Source organism: Balaenoptera borealis (genome assembly GCF_965194805.1).
Source record: "Balaenoptera borealis genome assembly, chromosome: 1".
NCBI lineage: Eukaryota > Metazoa > Chordata > Mammalia > Artiodactyla > Balaenopteridae > Balaenoptera > Balaenoptera borealis.
This window is the reverse complement of record NC_138860.1, coordinates 138,238,480-138,259,686: the sequence shown is the minus strand read 5'-3', so window position 1 is coordinate 138,259,686 and position 21,207 is coordinate 138,238,480. Positions and strand designations below refer to the sequence as shown.

General features: G+C 42.6%; 1 protein-coding gene across 8 annotated transcripts in view; it reads left to right on the top strand.

Annotated features, from left to right (window-relative positions):
• The window catches only part of AK4 (adenylate kinase 4), a gene marked incomplete at its 3' end in the record, with an annotated part of 74,101 nt that overhangs the window by 31,540 nt on the left and 21,354 nt on the right, over positions 1 to 21,207 (top strand). For 6 of the 8 annotated variants that reach the window (XM_082358769.1, XM_082358765.1, XM_082358768.1 and 3 more), the window contains exon 3: positions 3,034 to 3,153. The exons of 1 other annotated variant lie outside the window; for it this stretch is intronic. In XM_082358769.1, the coding sequence (XP_082214895.1) occupies positions 3,034 to 3,153 (120 nt within the window). Of the gene's footprint in view, positions 1 to 3,033; positions 3,154 to 9,430; positions 15,078 to 21,207 lie in introns of those variants that run through there. One more of the 8 variants, XM_082358771.1, reaches the window with a different exon arrangement.

Here is a 21,207-nt window from a genome sequence, read left to right as displayed (position 1 = left end):
CTGTTGTGTCTGGACTAGGATGGGCAATGAGGAGAGAAGAACCCTATATATATATACTATGTTTTTTCTCTATACATAGATACCTAGGATAAAGTAATTTTGATAAAGTAATTTTATGGTAAAGTAATTTATAAATTAGGCACAGTAAGAGATTAACAACAATAATTAATAAAATAGAACAATTATAACAATATATTGTACTAAAAGTTACGTGAATGTGGTCTCTCAGAATATCTTTTTGTACAAATTTAATGCTTTTTTCATCTTAACTAAGCCCTTATCATGCACTGTGTTCATAACTTTCGCAGTTTGAGGTTCAGCAGCAAAACTGGCATGAATTTCTTTTTCCTTCTTCGCAATTTCCCGGATAGATTTGTTCTTACCATATACTTTAGCAGCCTCAGCATACAATGTTTTTCCTTCCTCCTTAAGTCGAACTTTTACCTTTTCACTTTAAAGAAGCACTTTATGGCTTCTCTTTGGCACATCCAAATGGCCAGCATCGCTACTCTTGCACCTTGTGTCATTATTATGTAAAATATGGTCACTTGAAGGTACTGAGACAGTTGATCTGATTACCAAGACTGCTACTAAGTGACTAAAAGGTGGGATACTCTGGACCAAGGGTTGATTCACATCCCAGGTGGGACGGAGGAGGATGGCAAGAGATTTCATCATGCTACTCAGAACGGCACCCGATTTAAAACGAGTTGCTTATTTCTGGAATTTTCCATTTAATATTTTCAGACCGTGGTTGACCTTGGGTAACTGAATCCAAGAAAACTGCGGATAATGGGGGACTCCATTACTGACAAGGCAAGAAACACTAGGGCAAGAGCAGAGTGGGAGGGGAATGTTGATTTTGGACAGTATAAGTTTGAGGTGTCAGTGGAAGCCATTTAGGAAAGTCAGGAGATAATCAGAGGCCTTAGACGTATCATTTTTGATACTGTTCTTCATTAAATTACTGAATTCAGATATATCCTAATACCATAAATCCTCCAACTGAAGGGACCTAAAACATGAATTAAGCCCAATCCCCAGTCCAGTTTTCCAAATCTCTCTATAATATCCCTTGCTGGGCAGTCTCCATTCAAACATTTCCTTAGGCAACTTTTCCTGTCCATTTATAATTCCTACTACTAGTCCTAATTCTAAGCCCTGAGGATTAAATAAGTTAATGCCTTTTCCATGTGTCAAGTATCAGGTTATGGGTAAATTGTTGTCATGTCCTTTTCTGGTTCTTCTCTTTTCCAAACAAGACAATCCCTACCCGTTACTGTTTCCTCATGGGATATTTGCAGCCAGTTCACATCTTGGTCTCTCACCTTGGAAGATGTGTGTTTGTTGTTTATATGTACCTTAAAGTTTGGTGGATGGGACTAAAAAACAGGGCTCTGGGGCTGGCCTGACCATTGCAGAGTAAACACCAAGCTTGTCAGTTACTCTGAGCATTCTGTCTGACGGTGATTTTTCAGATATAAAACATATATACCTTACAGGTATTACCGAAGAGAACTGAAAGCATGCATTCACACAAAAACTTGTACATTGCAGCATTATTCAAAATATCCAAAGAGTGAAAAAAAATAAGATATGTCCATACAACGGAATCATAATATTCAGCCATGAAAATGAATGAAGTACTGAGAGGTGGTGCAACATGGATGCGTCTTGAAAACATTATGCTAAGTAAAGGACCCAGACGCAAAAAACCACATAGTGTGCTTCCATTTATGTGAAATGTGCAGAGTAGGCAAATCTATAGACAGAAAGTGGATTAGTAGAAGCCAGGGCCTAGAGGGAGGAGGGAATGGGGAGTGACTGCTAATAGGTACAAGGTTTCTTTCTGGGGTCATATAAATGTTCTGAAATTAGGTAGTGGTGATGGCTGCACAACACTGAGGAAGTGTTAAAAAACCACTGAATTGTACACTTTAAGATGGTGAATGTTATGGTGTGTGAATTATATCTCAGTAAAGCTCTCATTAAAAAATATGGGTATTACCTCCTGTCTAAAGTTGAGGATCTTAGGAATCAATGAAATAACACGTATAAGTGCCTGAGATAATATGTACTCTCAGTGAAGATTGTTATTGTTGCTCTTAAGGAAAGTAATACTGCTTAGAGATGAGTAACTGCAACTTTTAGTCACTGTTACACTTGTAGAATATTACCTGTTAAATTGTATGCAGTCAACAAATCCTTGTTGAATGAATGTGTTTTGTTCACATTCATGTTTCGCCACATATACGTTCTGTTTCTTGCACGTTACCGAATCCACATCATTGGGCCTAATTTTGGGATCCTTGTCCAGTGATGGGAACTCTTCACAGCCCACGTGTCAGTGTGGAAGTCAGAGTTGGGAGTATAGGCTCAGTCTGGGGAAGGAAGGGCTCTGCCTTAAATTCTAGGTGAAGGTGGAGGCTAAATGATTCTTGAGCTTTTTTGCCTAGTAATATAATTCTGCTATATGTTTTTATAAGAACTTAATTGGCCTGTCAAGAATGTGTTTCTTAATGGTTCATTATCAGATCCCTGGAGAGCAGAGGACTTCATCTTGGTTAAAAAAAGAAAGTCAGTTCCTAGAAATTTAGCAGATTTAAACTGCTAATTTGTTCTCCTGAACCCAACTTATAATTTCCACATATAAGAAATTGTTATTTTAAATTATGATATGAGCATTTTTTTCTTTGAAAAAAAATTTAAAATTCACATCTTTTTATGAACTTGGCATTCCACTAATAACACTGCGTTGCTTCTACAACTGCGTCAGCAAGGTGCCATCTGCTTATCCTGAGGCTCATGAAAAGAAATAAACCGGTTGATGTTTGTGTCATCCAGCATTCTTTCTAGAAGAGCAGTGGAAAACTTTTCCTTTGGTCTCTAAGGAATGGTTGTGCCTCTCAGCTTCCCCGTGCCATCAGGGAGAAATGAGAAAGAAGGCAAAACTGTCAGAAAAGAGTTTGTAAGTTTTTTTTTTTTTTTTTTGAAGCTTCTTTTTTGAGAGTGTCTTTTTCCTGTCTTTAATAGAAGTTGGTGATATGGCAAAGCAGTACATAGAGAAAAGTCTTTTGGTTCCAGATCACGTGATCACACGCCTCATGCTGTCAGAGCTGGAGAACAGGCGCGGCCAGCACTGGCTACTGGATGGTGAGTTGAACGTGTGGGTCCGCTGGACCTCTGCCAATAGCGGGTCATGGTCTCCTTGCACACTCCCGTAATTTCTTACAGGTTGCAAAATGCCCTTTTCCCCTAAACGTTCCGTCATCTATTTAGACATATTCCAGTTCGGCAACGTGATAGAAACCTCACGTGGTGAAGCCTTTTAATTCCTCTGTCTGCAGACCACCATCCTTAGAGCCATCAGCTTGAAGCAAACCTTCACTGAATTCCTGTTATTGTTCCAGTTTTGATCGTGCCTTTGTTTCCATGACTGAGTCGTCATAAGTATGACTCATCTTAAATCAGAGGTTCTTTCATTCAAAATAGGCCACATAAATTAAAAGCATTAGTTATCATTTTTTTACCTGTCAGATTAAAAAAGATCGAAAATCTGAAAACCTTTTATGCAGAGTATAGGAAGTAAGTAGTCTTGAGAGTATAAAATGGGCAACCTTTGGAGGGCAGTTTAGCAGTCTTTATGTTTTTTGATTCAGCAATTCCCTGCTTGATTTCTTGCCTAAAGATGTATGTTAAAGGATGTTTGTTTTCAGTGTTATTTGTAAATAGCAAGACACTGGTAACAACCTATCTATCTATCATAGGGTTGCCTTAAATTTTGGTATGTCCATTAACCAAATAATCTGTACCTCTGTGTTGATATGGATAGAGCTCTAAGATAAACTGCTGAGTGAAAAAAGCTAGTTGCAGTATAGTTAATATCATATACTATTATCTCTATAAAAATGGAGTGACAGTATAATATTACTATATATACTTACAAACATATACATAAGCTGTCTTTGGAAGGATATAAAAAACTGATACTAGTGGTTGGCTCTGGGTAAGGATTAGGGTTGGGAGAGAGATTTACCTTTCACTGTATATACCCATTCCTATTGTTTGATTTTTAATATTTAAATGATACATAGGCCTGATTTTTAAAAAAAAAACTCAGACGAATATCATATGATATCACTTATATGTGGGGCTAAAAAAATGATACAACATCAACTTACTTACAAAACAGACATAGACCCACAGACATAGAAAACAAACTTATGGTTACCAAAGGGGATAGCAGTGGGGAGGAGATAAATTAGGAGTTTGGGATTAACATATACACACTACTGTATGTAAAATACGTAAACAACGTGGACCTACTGTATAGCACAGGGAACTATATTCAATATCTTGTATTAACCTATAATGGAAAAGAATATGAAAAAGTATATATATTCAGTTATACATATAACTGAATCACTTTGCTGTATACTTGAAACTAACACAACATTGTAAATTAACTATACTTCAATTTTATAAAAATGGTTAAGAAAACTCAGTCATTCCTATGATACTTAACCCAGGAAGATGCATACAGATGCTCACACACAAAATACTGCACAGTTTTGTACTTGAGGAAGCTGGAATTAAGGATCATCTACTTTTAAGTTTTACCAGTATAAATCTTTTCATTTATTAAAGGAAAAAAATGGACTGGATGGATTATTTGTGTTACTCTTTAATAGCAGGAGTCCTTGGCAATGAAAATAAGAACTTGATGAATATACTGCTTTCTAGGTACAGAAAGGGTAGTGAGATTTATATATAAGAAACTTCTTTCCGTTGCAGAGTAGTTTTCCTTTAGTTTACACAATGCACTTTTCCCTATCTCAGCAAGTTGCGACAGCTGAAACTTTGATGTTTGCCAGCCACAGAGAAGCCAGAGTGAATTGTCCTACATTTTAACTATCAGATTGCCTATATTTCTCCTAAAGTCTGGAGCCATAAATCTCCATAATGACCAACATGTGGTAGAGTGTTTATTCTACACTGGTGTTTCTCAAAGTGTGTAGTGTGCAGTGTTAGTGATGGCTAGACAGAAAAAACAGACTTTGTTGTTAAATGTGTTTAGAAAATGTCAATTTAAATATTAAAAGTTGCTTGAGTTTACTGAGCACTTACTGTATGCCAAGTATTGTTCTGAACATTTGATATTTATTATCTCATTCAATTCCTACAATAACCATATCAAGGTAGAGACTGTTATTTCCATTTATTGATGAGAAAACAGAAGCAAAGTAAGGTTCACTTGCCTATCCAAAGTTAGTAAGTCCAAAGTTAACCAATTTCTTAGGACTTTAATGAACCTTTAATATGATAATGTGATTTAACTCTTCATAGAAGGAAATGTCACGAGGCGTTTTCTGAATGTATATGACCATAGAATCTCCTACCCTACCTCTAACCTCTGGGATTTGTTCTATGGTCCATTCTTTGTGAACTCTACTATTCAACATTTATTCTTCACTTTGGAGGTATTCTGAAAAGTTGACTATAGAGTAGATCATATCTTTCTAGAATGCCTTCCATTTAAAAAAATCAGGACCTATGTTCTCATGGGGCTGGAGGGAACCAAGAGACTGAACTGAAAACTTTTGCCAAGAGAAAGGCTATAATGGCTTGTGGAAGGCATGTATTTATCAGGCAGTAATGAATAAAGCTCCTACTGTGTGTCAGGCACTATCAGGTGCTGCTGACAAAATGACAAGACACTTTCTGTATTCTTACGGGACTTATATTACAGTAGGGGAGTCAGGTGTATAAAAAATTGACAGTATAATACAATCATATACATGTGGTACACTGAAGACACAGTGAAGACACAAAGGAGAAAATTGTCGGTTCTATTGGTGGGAGGCAGGAGTGGAACAACTTTATGGAAAAAGAGATGAATAGAGAGATGTCCTGCAGGTTGATGAATGGGGGTTGGGAAGAAGGATTTTTCCAGCAGAGGCCCAATGTGAACTGGGTAAGAGAGGAATGACTTAGCCTAGTGTTTTCCTGGGCCTGCAAACAGAGAGGCAGGGGAAATCCTGCGATGATGGATTTTGATTCTGTACAGAGATGGTGGAACTGGAAATTTTTGGCTGTAGGGACCACCGAAGAGTTAAAAAGGGGAATAACATAGTCGGATGTATTTGTGTTTCAGAAAGACTATTCTGTTAGCAGCAGAGCTATTGGATGCTGGGGTAGGGGAGGAGGTGGTGACTAGAAGCTGAGTAAGAGATTGTTAGCACAATTGGACCAAGAGATGTTGAAGGCCTGAATTTAAGCATCAGCAGTGAGATGGCGAGGAGGCACCACTCCTGAAAGACTGCATTGAGGAGGAAGAATCGACAGGAGTGTGACTTATGTTAGGCACTGTAGCCCTGGGGTTTTCTTTGATCGCCTTCCCAGCTTTTGGAGTTTCTTGACTGTCATCACCTTCCCTACACTTCTCCAGCTATGTTAATTTCTCCAGACTCTAAATATTTAACTCAAAAAAGTTAGTCTCCCACTACTTCTTCTTATGTGGGTGTTTGCCGGGATTGATAAACTTTAGCTCTGCCACCACCTAACAGTAATTTCTCTAGTTTAAATTCTTTAATTGTAAGGCTTCTCACCTTATAAAATAAACTTGTGTAGTTTTAAGTAAACTTAACTGTTTTAAAAAAGGATCATCATCTATGTTAAACTCCTTTGGGAAGGTGGTTAGTATAATAACCACTAATCCCAGTTAGAACCAGACTACCCCCTTTGAATCCCAGCTCTGCCATTGTCAGTGCCCTTGGGCAAGTTACCCGTAGGTCTCTGCATTTTTTTCCTCATGGAAAACAGAGATTACAAAAAGGATGAAGTAAGTGAATATACGGAAAGTGCTTATATTTGCCATATAGTAAGTGCTATGTGAGATTGTGTGATTTGTTGTACATAAGGTACAGGTCATGAATTTTTGTTTTTAGGTTACTACATGAAGTGGTAAGTTCAAAAATAGTTTAAAAAATATTCAGCCACGTGAAGTTGGAAAAGTCAGCTTTTCAGTTGTGAAATGTTTTATGTATCTTTTCACTGCTTTGTTTTGCTATAACTTCCTCTCGGTGAGTAACTGAAGTTCTTTTACATCATAGGCCTGTTTTTAGTAAAGGACGTCAGTCTCCTAACTGATTTAGTTTGTATCTTTCTAAACACATGTGGTCACGGTTTCGGTTGTGATTTTTCTTTAAAGCTCTGGAATAAATCCATTTGGCAAAGTGAGGACCATCAAGAATGCTAAGTTCTGTGTTCAGTTTGAAACTCCTTATGTTCCAGGGCACGTGTTCTGCGGAGGACGTGCCTATGGAGTGTGCTAAAGGTGATTGCATGTGGAAAGGTCAAGAAAAGAATTCTGGATGACAGATGACTCATCATCTTGGTCCATATGGCTGTAAACAGGCATCCTACAAATGGTGGGTGGAAACGCGTAGCATGGATGCAAACCAAGGGGACGGCAGGGGTGGCAGTGGATGGGCTTGGTGAGTTCTCTGTGGTTTGGTCAGCTATGTCCTTGCTAAAAACAGTTCAGCACCACCTTGCCTTCACAGTGTGCTTTTTAGTTGGATAAGAAACACTCTTTTATGTGTTAATATGTGTATATAAGTGTGGTTTTTCCCCTCTTTTTTTCTTTTTCTTTCTTTAATTTCTTTAGACGTTTAATGTGTGAGAGCAGTTTTCTGAAAATAATTTTAATTTTTAAGACAAATATTCAACCAGAGGAATGTCATACACAAGCCTTCTAATTTTGCTATGATGGTTTTGTTTTGTTTGTTTTTTGTTTTTTAAAGAGGGTGTTTACTGCTTACTAGGTGATCTTAAGGTGAAGTAACTAGGGAATAATAACCAGCTCTTATAAATAACCAGCTCAAATACAAATTCTTCACTTTTTAAAAAGCAGCTGGCAGTGAGATGGGGCCCCGTAGGGAGGTGTGTTAGGTAGTAGATTTTTTTTTTTCGTTTCTAAACTTGGTTGCCGAAACCTGTGCATTTAAACAGTAACCTGCAAGTTCTCAGGCTCAGTCCCAATTTATCTCAAGATGTAACAGAATTGTCTGCCAGGTGACTTTAGGTGTCATCTAAATATTTAAATTTGTTGTCAAATTTCGGTTTGACAGAAAGCAAATTTTGGAATTATAAGTGGAATATAATTTAAGCCTTTTCATTGGAGATAAAGGTAACTTTACAAGGAGAGTCATCATTCAGTCCATGGTTGTATATTCCATTTGATTCATTCTGAGCACTAGCTGGTGCTTTCTGTGGGTAATTCTGGGATTTATTTATTTATTTATTTTTAGCACAAGTCAGAGCCACTTCAGTGTGTGCAGTGTTTGTATGTGTTTGTTTTCCCTGAGAGGTGAATGATCTCAGACCTAAGATATTCCGGGATACATGCTCATTCAGAGCCCTTGGTATCCAAGTAAAAGGTGGATGCTGGGAAACCGAACTACAGATGCTGGAGCTACAGTATCTTGTCCTGGTTTTGCAAATGTGTTTTACCATACTGGACTGTACATAACTGCTCTGACCTTATCCCCTTCATATTTTTCTTTCTTTTTTTTTTTTTTAATTAATTAATTAATTAATTAATTTTTGGCTGTGTTGGGTCTTCGTTTCTGTGAGGACTTTCTCTAGTTGCGGCAAGCGGGGGCCACTCTTTATCGCGGTGCACGGGCTTCTCACTATCGTGGCCTCTCTTGTTGCGGAGCACAGGCTCCAGACGCGCAGACTCAGTAGTTGTGGCTCACGGGCCTAGTTGCTCTGCGGCATGTGGGATCTTCCCAGACCAGGCCTCGAACCCGTGTCCCCTGCATTAGCAGGCAGATTCTCAACCACTGCGCCACCAGGGAAGCCCTATTTTTCTTTCTGAATCAGACCTCTGAATGGTTTTACATCCCACTGGGCAACATATGCCTACAGAAAAAAAGCTGACAATCCCGTGTCTTCTGAATCACATCTTTTAAGAAATGCCAAGGGCAATTTTTTTCTGTTGCCCTTGTGAATGTAGGGTATGTTTCAAAAATAAAATGTATAATAGGTTTGTTTGGAAGGTCACTGAAGACATTCTCTTTGGAAAAAAAGAATCAGGCTTTCTTCTCACGTGTGTGTGTGTATGCACGTGTGTGCGTTTAAGACGGTGATAGATTATTTTACTCATTTACCTTCAGATGTGTTTTTTTTAAATTTTTTTTTTTATTGAAGTATAGTTGATTTACAGTGCTGTGCCAATCTCAGCTGTACAGTAACATGACTCAGTTATACACGTATAGACATTCTTTTTTTTATATTCTTTTCCATTATGGTTTATCACAGGATATTTAATTTAGTTCCCTGTGTTATACAGTAAGAGTACCTTCAGATGTTTAGTCCTGAAAAATATTGTCAGATAACATTTGTGTCTTTGATCACTGTTAAGGCAATATGTATACTGTCATACCTTGAACAGAAGGTTTGAAGCAATTGGAGTGACTGCTAAAGAATGGAGAGTCATAGACTTGATGGAACTTTGCTGGGTACGGTGGCAGTGTTCATGCCTGCCAAGCATGGATTGAACAATTGTAATCTCTGCTGCCTCACCAGGCTCATCCTTCTTGACGCGCCATATGTATAAGAATGAATATGAATATGAGGAAGATATGTATATGTACAGACACCAATACAGATATTAGAACTTAGCGTTTCAATAATAAACTGCTGAGAAATTTAACAAAATGTTAAATCTTCGTGAGGATCGTCTTTGGTTTAAATCACAGTATAAGAACTTTTTTTTTTTTTTAGACTTCTTATTGTATATTGGAGTATAGTTGATTAACAATGTGTTAGTTTCAGGTGTACAGCAAAGTGATTCAGTTATACATATACATGTATCTATTCTTTTTCAAATTCTTTTCCCATTTAGGTTATTACATAATATTGAGCAGAGTTCCTTGTGCTGTACAGTAGGTTCTTGTTGGTTATCCATTTAAAATATAGCAGTGTGTACATGTCAATCCCAAACTCCCTAACTACCCCCCACCCCCGGAACCCTTCCCCCCGGTAACCATAAGTTCAGAGAACTTGGTTTTTATTCCATGACTCTTCCTTTGTTCAGTGTCCTTGGTGTCTGAATGAGCTCAGAGTATGTGACTGAAAAACATAGTAAAACTCTGGATCTCTTCTTCTTCATTTTGTTGGATTCTCTCCTGAGACCCTGTCCCTGTGTCCATTTCTGGTGGGTTTCTTCTGATTGATCTGACTGCTGCCCCAGGATGAGGAACAATCTTAATATAGTAGACAATCCTGACTTTGTTTAATTCGGTTTGTGTTTTCAGGGAACGACTAGATTTTAACATGCGAGCATTAAGGGCCATATGGGAACCATATGTATACAGATATTTGAACACATTCTAGAAAAACTTGGTTCAGAGTTCAAAATCAAATTGAGTATACATGATTTGTGTATCCCATCGATCCATCGGAGGAGGGAGTAGCACACTTCCTGACTTCATAGCCCAGAAGAAGCAAATGCTGCATTAAACAATCATAGTGTAGGATCTTGGGAGCACCAGTGAAGGGGGTGAGAGGGGAGAGGTAGCACAGAGGAGAAAGTGACTGGCCCTCTCTTGGGGGCGAGGGAGGCAGCTATTAGGAAGGTTTCAGGGAGAAGGTGACACCAAGAGCAAAATTTGGAAAGTGAAAATTAAGCACATTCTAGATGGAGGGAACATCGTGTACAAAAGGTACAGAGGCATGAGAAAAGAATCTAAAAAAGAGTGGATATATGTCTATGTATAACTGATTCACTTGGCTGTACAGCAGAAACTAACACATTGTAAATCAACTATACTCCAATAAAAATTAATTTTTAAAAAAAGGTATAGAGGCATGAAACAACAAGGTGTGTTCTGGAAACCACAAGTAGTTGGATAATCCTAGAGCTGAAAATATGAGCAGACGAGGCTGGAAAAGTGGATGGGGCCAAAAGTTAAACACTTCTTGAAATTCAAAAACGGAGTTGATTAAGTGTCAAAGTTAATATTATAAATGAGGTGGAAGGAAGTTAAAAATAAAATTTAAAACTGAGTTTGAAAGAGTGAATAATTTATATTTTAACTTTCCTTTCAACTAACATTTAAAAGTTAACTAAATTTAACAAATTTTAAATTCAGACATACTTTAGGTATTAAAGTATGGTTTCCCTGTATTTGGGCCTGTCTTGTCATACACTTTCAGATACACTTAGCTCATTTGCTAATGCTACTTACTTAGAAGTCTGTAAAGTAAGGCACAGGATGAAACTAATTTTAGATGTTAGGAGAGGCTGCTTCCCTAATTTATGAAGCAGGTATCTTGGGAATTGGATGAACTAAGAGAATTCATTGCAAAACTACATCCAAAGCATATGAGGTATACTTGGCTAGTTTAATAATAAAACAATGATTGTACACTTACTATGCACAAAGTTCCATACTAAGAGAACAGTTATGTGGTGGAAAAAGCATGGACTTAGGAGTCAGGCCTTATTAGCTTGTAGTCTTGAGCAAGCAAATTTACCTTTCCTGGTTTCTTTTTTTCTCATCTGTAAAATAGGAGTATGTATGTCGTAGGTTTGCAAGGACTGGCTAACAAATGTAAAACTTGTAATGGAGTTCTGGAACACAGTAGGTGGTCAGATGTTAGATGTGTGTTCTTATTTTCAGTGTAAAGAAAATTTAATTGAAAATTATTATGAATGTAAATATATACATAGACACTGATATAGATGTTAGAACTTAACATTTCAATAATAAACTGTTGAGAAACTTAACAAAAATATTGTCATTCTAATAAATAAGGATCATTTTTACCCCTCATTAAGTACACTTGGGTAAAGCCTAAGTGAATAAAATCAGCCATCTTCCATTAAACCTTACCTAGTAAATATAAAACAAAACAGGATAAAACTCTCTTGATTCTCCTATTACTAATATGAAAACTCTGATTTTGGAAAGAAGAACAAGTTGATTAGGGTTAAAAGTAGAAGATGATGTGGAAAAATGCAGACAATTTATTTTATTTTATTTTATTTTTGGGCCGCGCTGTGTGGCTTGCGGGATCTTAGTTCCCCAACCAGGGATTGAACCCAGGCCCTCGGCAGTGAAAGCGCCAAGTCCTAACCACTGGACTGCCAGGGAATTCCCACAGACGATTTAACTTCACCTTTTTTATACTGTTTTTATAGAAATTATACATGATCACTATAAAACACTCAGGCCATATGGAAAAAGGCAAAGAAAGGCAACAAATTGCCTAAAATCCCACTTGCCAGAAATAACCAGGGTTAACAATTGCAAACCATCATTGTAGATACCTCTCCATGCACATATGCAGATAAAAATCTGTAAGAATGATATCATACTTTACATTCTTTAAAAAACGCAATTAATTTTACTCAAATTTAATATAGCAAAAGCTAAAGTGAACCCTAAGGAATTATCACTGAATTTCAGATAAAACTTTCATCACCAGGGATATTAATTCCTATGGGAGCCCCTTAAGAATGTGAAAGATGGAACTTTCCTGGTGGCACAGTGGTTAAGAATCCGCCTACCAATGCAGGGGACACGGGTTCGAGCCCTGGTCTGGGAAGATCACACATGCTGCGGAGCAACCAAGCCTGTGTGCCACAACTACTGAGCCTGCACTCTAGAGCCCGCGAGCCACAACTACTGAAGCCTGCGCGCCTAGAGCCCATGCTCCGCAGCAGAAGAAGCCACCGCAATGAGAAGTACGCACACCGCAGCGAAGAGTAGCCCCCGCTCACCACCCACGTGCAGCAACGAAAACGCAATGCAGCCAAAAATAAATAAAATAAAATAAATAAATTTATTTAAAAAAATATGAAAGACATTAGGAGATTGACAAATTTGTTGTTTTATTTTTAGCCTCATTTCAAATTTAGAGAATATACTTCCATCTCCTCTCCCCTTCCTTCCAATTTTTTTAGCTTTTATTGTTAAAATTTATTATAAATTTCTCTGTAACTTTAGTTTCCCATTTTTTTGGTCTTACAGTTAAGAAATTTTAATGAATTCTGTGCACTCATTTTTTTCCTCACTACCGCTTCTGTTAATTTTATTTTGATTAATCTTAGTTATATCCCTGAATATACCAGAAACCATTGAATAGTACACTTTAAATGAGTGGCTTGTATGGAATATGATTTATATATGAGTAAGGCTGCACTACTTTTTAAAAAAATTTATTGTATTGAAGTATAGTTGATTTACAATGTTGTGTTAATTTCTGCTGTACAGCAAAGTGATTCAGTTATACATACATATATATATATACATACATACACATTCTCTTTTATTTTATTTTTTTTTAATTTTTAAATGTTTATTTATTTATTTATTTTGGCTGTGCCGGGTCTTAGTTGCGGCACGCGGGATCTTCACTGCAGCACGTAGGATCTTTTAGTTGTGGCATTCGGACTTCTTAGTTGTGGCATGTGGGACATAGTTCTCTGACCAGGGATCAAACCCGGGCCCCCTGCATTGGGAGCATGGAGTCTTACCCACTGGACCTCCAGGGAAGTCCCCCGTGCTTTTAAATGGTTGGGAAAAAATAGTATTTTGTGACATGGGAAAATGCCCTGAAATTCACACTTCAGCCTCCCTGAACAAAGCGTTCCTGCCACACAGCCATGCTGTTGGTGCGAGGCCTGGGGCTGCTTTTTCACCCCCACGGCAGAGGTGAGCACTGCCACAGAGACCACACGGCTCACAAAATTGAAACAGTCACTATCCAGCCTGCTGACCTGTGTCCTAGGACACACGCAGAGAGTCTGGAGGTGGGGAGCCCATCAACCCATTGTTGGCCACTTGTGTGAGAGCAAAGCTGGGGATCTGATTTTGAGACGTGCTTCTCATTTTTATATAACAGGCGAGTCTACATAAATTGCATGAAATTTAAACAGTGAAATCATACTGTTTGGCCGCTCGGGCTGCAGGATCTTAGTTCTTGGGGCGACAGCAGTGAGAGTGCCAAGTCCTAACCACTGGACAACCCGGGAATTCCTGTGAAATCATACTTTAAACGCACTAAAAGATCTCGTGCTTTATGAGAAACATGCTGAATTACTTTAACAAAGGAACCCGTTTTTGTCCTAAAAGAATGCCCGGTGCTGATGGAGGATGCAGGAGGGAGCCTGGGGCCAGAGGAACCGCCGGCCTGGCTTTCACTGCTGGGCTCACCAAGGGTGGGGGTGGGTAAGGATTACTTTCCATCTGCCCCCTGACCCCCAGAATCTGCGAATGTGACCTTATTTAGAAAAGGATCTTTGCAGACAGATGTAATTAGTTAAGGATCTTGAGATGAGGTCCTCCTGGATGAGGGTGACCCTAAATCCAATGACCGCTGTCCTTATGGAAGAGGAGAGACAGACACAGAGGAGAAGCCACGTGAAGACAGAGCCACAAGCCAGGGACGCCTGGGCCCCCAGCAGCTGGAAGAGGCAGGAAGGACCCTTACTGGAGGCTCGGGAGGGAGCGTGGCTCTGCCGCACCTGGATTTCTGAATTCTGGCCTCAGAACTGGGACGGAGTAACTCCTGTTTTACGGCTCTCAGCCTGTGGTGCTTTGTTGCAGCCGCCCCAGGACACCAGAAGAGGGACTGCCTCACTCTTCCCCTCCCCCGGTCCACGTCCAGAAGGGTTGGCGCAGGCCTAGTCTGGATGGGAGCGGGTGGCGGGGAGCGGTGGTGACAGAGCTCCCTGCGCCCCCCGGGGCTTCGGGCGCCCCGGCAGGGAGTGGGTGGCGTGGTGGCCCCAAGTCAAGGCCGTGGCCCGATGTGCGCTTCAAACAACCTGCCCAGCCCTGGCCGACGAGGCAGGAGCCGTGAGAGCCAGCGGTCAGCGGCCAGGCCCAGCACGGACAGGGCGGCCTTCTGAGTCACAGCGTGGGCACCGCGGTGTGGCCCGACACCAGGCTCCCACAGACGACGGGTCAGGAGAGAGCTGGTGGGCGTGGATGGGTTGGGCTCAGAAGCGCCTGGGACCCGGGTCCTGGTGAACCCTCATGGCTCTGGCTCAAGAGAAGTGGGCAGAGGTGCGAGATGGGAGCTGAGTAGGAGGGCGGCGCCCGCCTCCTCTTTAAACTATAAAGAAGTCAAGACGGACTAATTCTTCAAGTCCCCTGAGGGCCCCGGAGGCCGGGCGTCTTACGAGATGCGAGACCCCTCTCCTTGCCCACGGGGTCGGGGGGTGGGGCGATTGCTGGGCAGCCCTCGGCAGACCGAGCCCCGAGCATTGAGAGATCCCGGGGCGCTCCTGAGAGCAAAGTACGCAAGTCGAGCTCTGCGCCCCTCCCTGCCAGAGGTGGGCCCCGGGGACCCTCCCCTCGGGGCAGCCCAGCCGCTGTCACTGGGGCCCCTACCCCTGTCCAGCTCTCGGTCCTGGAAAACTGTCGGCACGTGCACAGGGCACAGCTGGCTAAACGCTGGTCCTGATCAAAGCGGCTACGTGGACGCGGGTTCCACGACCCACCCTGGAGCCCTGGGCCGACCTGCGCACGTGGATGCGGGCTGCCCCCGACGGAGCAAGAAACGGGAAGGGAAACAGGGCCGCCCAGTGTGCAGAGGGACCTGTGTACCCCACCATCTGCTTCATAGGTGCCTGTGGGGCTGAGACGCAAAGGAGAAGCTGGGGAGGGCCTGGGAGATGGGAGTCAGTGGAGGGAGACCCGCTGCAGCACGTCACACGCTTTCAGGGGAAGCTTCCTGTGGTTCTCACGGGGCTTCTGAAGGCCAACGCAGGCCACGGACGCAGGCCACGATGCCGCCCGCCCCGAAGGCCCTACCTGCTGCGGACGTCCTTGGTGCGGACGGGCGCCAGGAGGCTGAAGGTGGACCTGGCCGAGTGAAGGGAGCAGTCGTCACAGGCCAGGGGGCTCGGGGGCCGGCCGGGGCCCAGGCTGCTGTGGGCCCGGAACCGTCTGGCCTGTAGCCGCACCTTGCAGTCCGCGTGATCCCGCTCCACCTTGTTTGCTGTCCGCAGGGCGTCGGAGGCGGCGTTGCCGTCCATGGCGGGCAGTGGGCGCGGGGGAAGCAGGCTGGCCAGCCGGTGGATGCTCCCGGCCGAGGCCCCATCCCGGTGCAGGAGGTCCAGGGAAGTGCTGATCATTCCGGAAAGACAGTTACCCCACGAGCAGGGGCCTCCGCTGCCCGGGGCCCTGCGGGTTGTGGGGATCTCCTGCAGGGAGGTGCTCAGGCAGGGCGGGGAGCCACTGCGGGCCGGGGTCCCGGGGGCCTCGTCCTGCGGGGAGCCCCCGGAGGGGCTGGCCCCATTCCTCGCGGCCGGGTCCTCACGGCTGGTTCGAAACCGCCTCTTCCTCCAGCTCTTCTCATCCTGGGACAGTGCTCGCTCCAGCCTGGGCCTCGGCGGCGGCGGCTCCAGACTGAAGGGTCTCCCCCTGGCCTGTGGGTCCTCGTTGCTGACTTGCGCCGGGATGTCCAGAGGGAGTGCTGGGCTCTTCTCGGGTCCCCAGTGGTGGTCAGCGGCCGGGGATCCTGGGCGGGCGGCGAGGTCTTCATCAGTGTTTGGAAGCTGCCCCTTGAGCATTCTGCCTTCAGGCTGCAGATGCCGCTGGGCGGCCTCCGAGTGCCCCAGGCTCGCCAACTTGGATGGCATAGTCCAGGGGCCAGCCCTCACACCCGGGGGCAGCCTGGCCGAGCCGGGAGACGGCCCCTCCTGGGGCTGCCGGCGACGTCCAGTGTCAGGGATGCGTGGTCAGCCGTCGCTGGGCGAGGTGCGGAGGAGAGAAAGGGCAGCAGCTCCCCCTCGGGCTGGGGGTGGTCCAGCTGCTGCATGGCTGGGAGCCCTGATGGTCTGGAGTCCCCGGCAAGTCCCTCTGGGCGCCGCCCGCTCCCCAGCCCCGCGGGCTTCGGCCGCCGCTCCCCGGCAACCGGCGGGCAGGGTGGCCCACATTCTCTTTTAAAAAATTTTCATTGGAGTCTGGTTGATTTAAAATGTTGTGTTAGTTTCTGCTGTATAGCAGGGTGAATCAGTTATACATATATGCACTCTTTTAAAAATTCTTTTTCCATATAGGTCATTATGGAGTATTGAGAAGAGTTCCCTGTGCTATACAGTAGGTCCTTATTAGTTATCTGTTTTATATATAGTGGTGTGTATGTGTCAATCCCAATCTCCCAATTTATTCCCCCCACCCCTTAGTCCCCCTGGTAACCATAAGTTTGTTTTCTACATCTGTGACTCTATTTCTGTTTTGTAAATAACTTCATTTGTACTACTTTTTAACACAACTTTGCCATTCATCACTTGGTTGACTGGATTTTGTTGAATCCCTCTCTCCTCTCCTCTCCCACCCTCCTTGCAGAACAGCTCATGAGGTGCTATATTCCATGAGTTTTTGAGTTTGAAAGTATCTCCTTATTGTTCAACAGCTGAGCTGCCTGTGATATTCTTGAGTGGTCCTTGGGTCCTTTGCAGCCATGCTTCATCATCTTCTGGCCTGGATTATTGCTCTGTAGAAGCTTAAGGCCAGTCTGACTTTTTTTTCCCTTTTGTGAATATGATTCTTTTGTCCCGTATAGACTTCCTGACGAATTGTTTCTTCATACTGTAAGTAAGTAGAATCTCTCTATTGGTTTTGTGTTTCCTCTTATATATAGTGTGTCCTTTTAATCTCCAGTTCAGTTCTTTCCTTTCAGGGAAGTTCTCCTGTATTATGTCATTTTTTTGGTCCATCTGTTCAGTTTTTCTGTTTCAAGAATGCCAGTTATAGTGGATGCTATGTTGAATATTCTTTGTCATTATCGTATTTTGTTTAAACTTTTCTTACGGCTGTGTTTCCTTTTGCCTTCGAACATGTTCAGGGCAGAGGAGGGCAAAACTTTATTTATATTTCCATAACTACTTTATGATTTCTTTACCTTTTGTTGCCATGTATGCTATGCTGTAGGGCCTTTGCACTTACTATGCCCTCTGCCTGCGATGCCCTGGCTCCTGAAATCCATGTGGATTGCTGCATTCACATCTCTACTCAGGTATCCCCTCCTCAGTGGATCCTTCGTGTACCATCCTATCTACCCATGTCACTCTTTCTTCTTACCTTATAATCACATGACATTAGATATTTATCTGCAAATTTGGTGTTGTGTACCTTCCTCATGCTCCCACCCCCAATGAAGTCTTCAGAAAGCAGAGATTATATCTGTGTTGTTCGTGGTTGTATTGCCTACCACAGTGTTTGCTGCATAGAAAAGGCTTAGAAGTATATGTCTGATTATAGAGAGGTCTGGCCCACAGCCTGTAGCTAAGCCTACGTAGGGGATACTTGGGACAAAAATGTGGGCCCTGGTGAAATCATTTACAAATCCCTTTTGTCTCAATTGAGATACAATGGGACCAATTTTCCCCTCATTTGTTTCTAGAGACTGATGTTCAAAGAATGAGCAAGCAGAATTCTTAAACAGAAGAGCCTTTAAGCAAAGGATTTGCAGATGACGGCTACTTCCTCAGTGCAATACCCATTTTCCCTTACTGGTAAAAGGGCTTAGTGCTGTTAGAATAACCTGTTTAAGAACAAAGGTTTTAAGTTAGTAGTTGTCCTCTATGTCCTTAAACAGGAAAAATCCTTAAACTGATGCCAGAGGATGTCCACGCCATTTGGGAATGTCCCCAAGAATGCCTACCTAATAGAAATTCTTTAATTTCAATAAGCCATTTTGAAGATCCAAACTTGTGGTTTAAAGCCAAATTTTCTGTATCTTGTATTTATCAGTGGATCACTAAGTAGTGATTATAGCGTATCGGTTTTTAAATCATTTACAGCTAACCTATATAAGCTCTTTGAGAGCAGTACCCATTTATTACAAATCTCTTAAACTCGAGGATGTATAACAGGATTTCCAAGTGTCCCTGGGAGGTTTCAGTGAGCGGGAATTAGGCCCTCGAGCTCTCTTGGCATAGTGGGAAATGTGGAGCTCACAAAGTGATAGGAGGTAGCATAAGCTCCGTTTGTCAACATCTGGAGCACAGCTGCTTCTTAATCTTTTCACCATCTGTTAATAAAAACTGGCTGAAAAGGAATATGGAGGTCTTAGATACACATACAAATAAATATTGAATAAACAGATAAGATATAAGAGAGAAAAGGCCTTCACAAAACAGATTTTGATGGTGATTAATTTTAAGTTACAACTAAGGCTTCCGGTGGGTGGTGTGAAAGGTTTGAATGCCCCACTGGGTTAGGGAAGACTGTGGAAGAATAACTGACTGCTTTCAACTTTAATCCTTCAGTGATTAATTGTGATGAACAGTCTGTAACCTGGTTCTTGTTTTTCTAACAACTGGGAAGAGATGGGTGGTCAGAAGCCACCATGTTGGCCCCAGATCTTAATGGCGGTAGGAAGGGGGCCTGATGTTGCTTGGCCTTTTCACAAGCTGCCTATCCCAGGCGGATGTTGGAAGTTGCCCTTCAGAACTGCCCTTTTATTTCCATCAAGTGGAGGGCTTGCTTTTCTGCCTGGGAATGTGGTGGTGGACTCTGGCTCTGTGCCCTTCCTCTGCAGTGAATGCACTCCAAATTAGAAAAACAAACGTCCTAGTTCCCTCTTGCCCTCCACTGCCTGAGCTTGTTGCTGTGGCATCTCCTGCTTCAGCTGCCCTCCCTCAGGCTCTTGGCATGGCTGACAGGAGTCGGTGCCAAGGTCCAGTGGCCAGCACTGCTGGGAACATAATACCCGTCAAGACTTTAGTGACATCTCCCTGCACCTGGTAAATCTTTTGGGGAGGTTTTTTTTTTTTTTAATTTTATTTATTTATTTATTTTTGGCTGTGTTGGGTCTTCGTTTCTGTGCGAGGGCTTTCTCCAGTTGCGGCGAGCGGGGGCCACTCTTCATCGCGGTGCACGGGCCTCTCACTGTCGTGGCCTCTCTTGTTGCGGAGCACAGGCTCCAGATGCGCAGGCTCAGTAGTTGTGGCTCACGGGCCTAGCTGTTCCGCAGCATGTGGGAATCTTCCCAGACCAGGGCTCGAACCCGTGTCCCCTGCATTGGCAGGCAGATTCTCAACCACTGCACCACCAGGGAAGCCCTTTTGGGGAGTTTTTATAAACAACCTGTAAGGCACCATAAGTAGTGATGCACCATGATAGCTTCTGGGAGACTGTATAAAATTTCAGCTTTCAACGTGGATTGGCTGTTTGAACAGGACAGAGCAGCTTTTCCAGGCCAGGTTATGAGATGAGACAGGGAAACCATGAAGTAGGTTTTCCATACTCCTGGTCAGAGACCATGCAGTGGAACAGTGTCATATGTGTAGTTAAAGAGAGGAAGCAAGCTTTCTATGCTTAAATATGATCTTTCTTTTACTTTACCTGTTGGGCTTTCTGGTTTCCTCAACAATGGAATGTATTCACTGGTAACAGGCTGTCTAAGGAGGCTGGAATACTGCTAGTCATTTAGAAGCATGTCTTTCAGGGTTAGTTTTAGTAAAAATAAAAGCATACCACAATTGTTGCAGTTCTTTAAGTGGAAAAATTATTAATGCTGCCACCTGTTGACAGAATTTGAGTGTGCATCAGCCCACTTGGTTAGTAATCCCTGCCTGCCAGGAATACCATAACCACATGAGATCTGACTGTATCCTGGGCATTTCAGGAATAAACACAGCCCCAGCCCTCAGGAATCTTGTAATTTTAATAGGCTCCATGAGCAAGCATATTTAAAGAAGAATAAATATCCACAGCTAGAGTGGCAGGTTCTCCTTGGGCCTGCCAATGTAATCATAGCCTGCCTCATCTAAATCACTTAATTAAGAGACGATAATCTCTTGGTTAGAATGTATTTAAATACTTTGCATATGCACTGAAATACTTTCATGTTCAGAATGGCTATTCCTATTTAGATACAGATTTTCTGTTACAAGACTTCCATGGGATCATGGTTTAACATTCCATACATTAGCTAATTATTTGTTTCCTTCCAAATCCCAGTAGCCTAGCAATTCAAAATACCAACGAGTTGAATCTCATACCAAGAGTAGATCTCTACAAGAGAACTTGGATCAGTGGATATCAAATGGTAACTAAGTGTATTCTAGAGCAAAATGCCCACATTTACCCCACCCCCAAAGTCAATATGAACATCTCATGTCCTGATACAGGGGCATCTTGCTTGACAGGTTTCAAGTAGTCTTCATACTCTGCC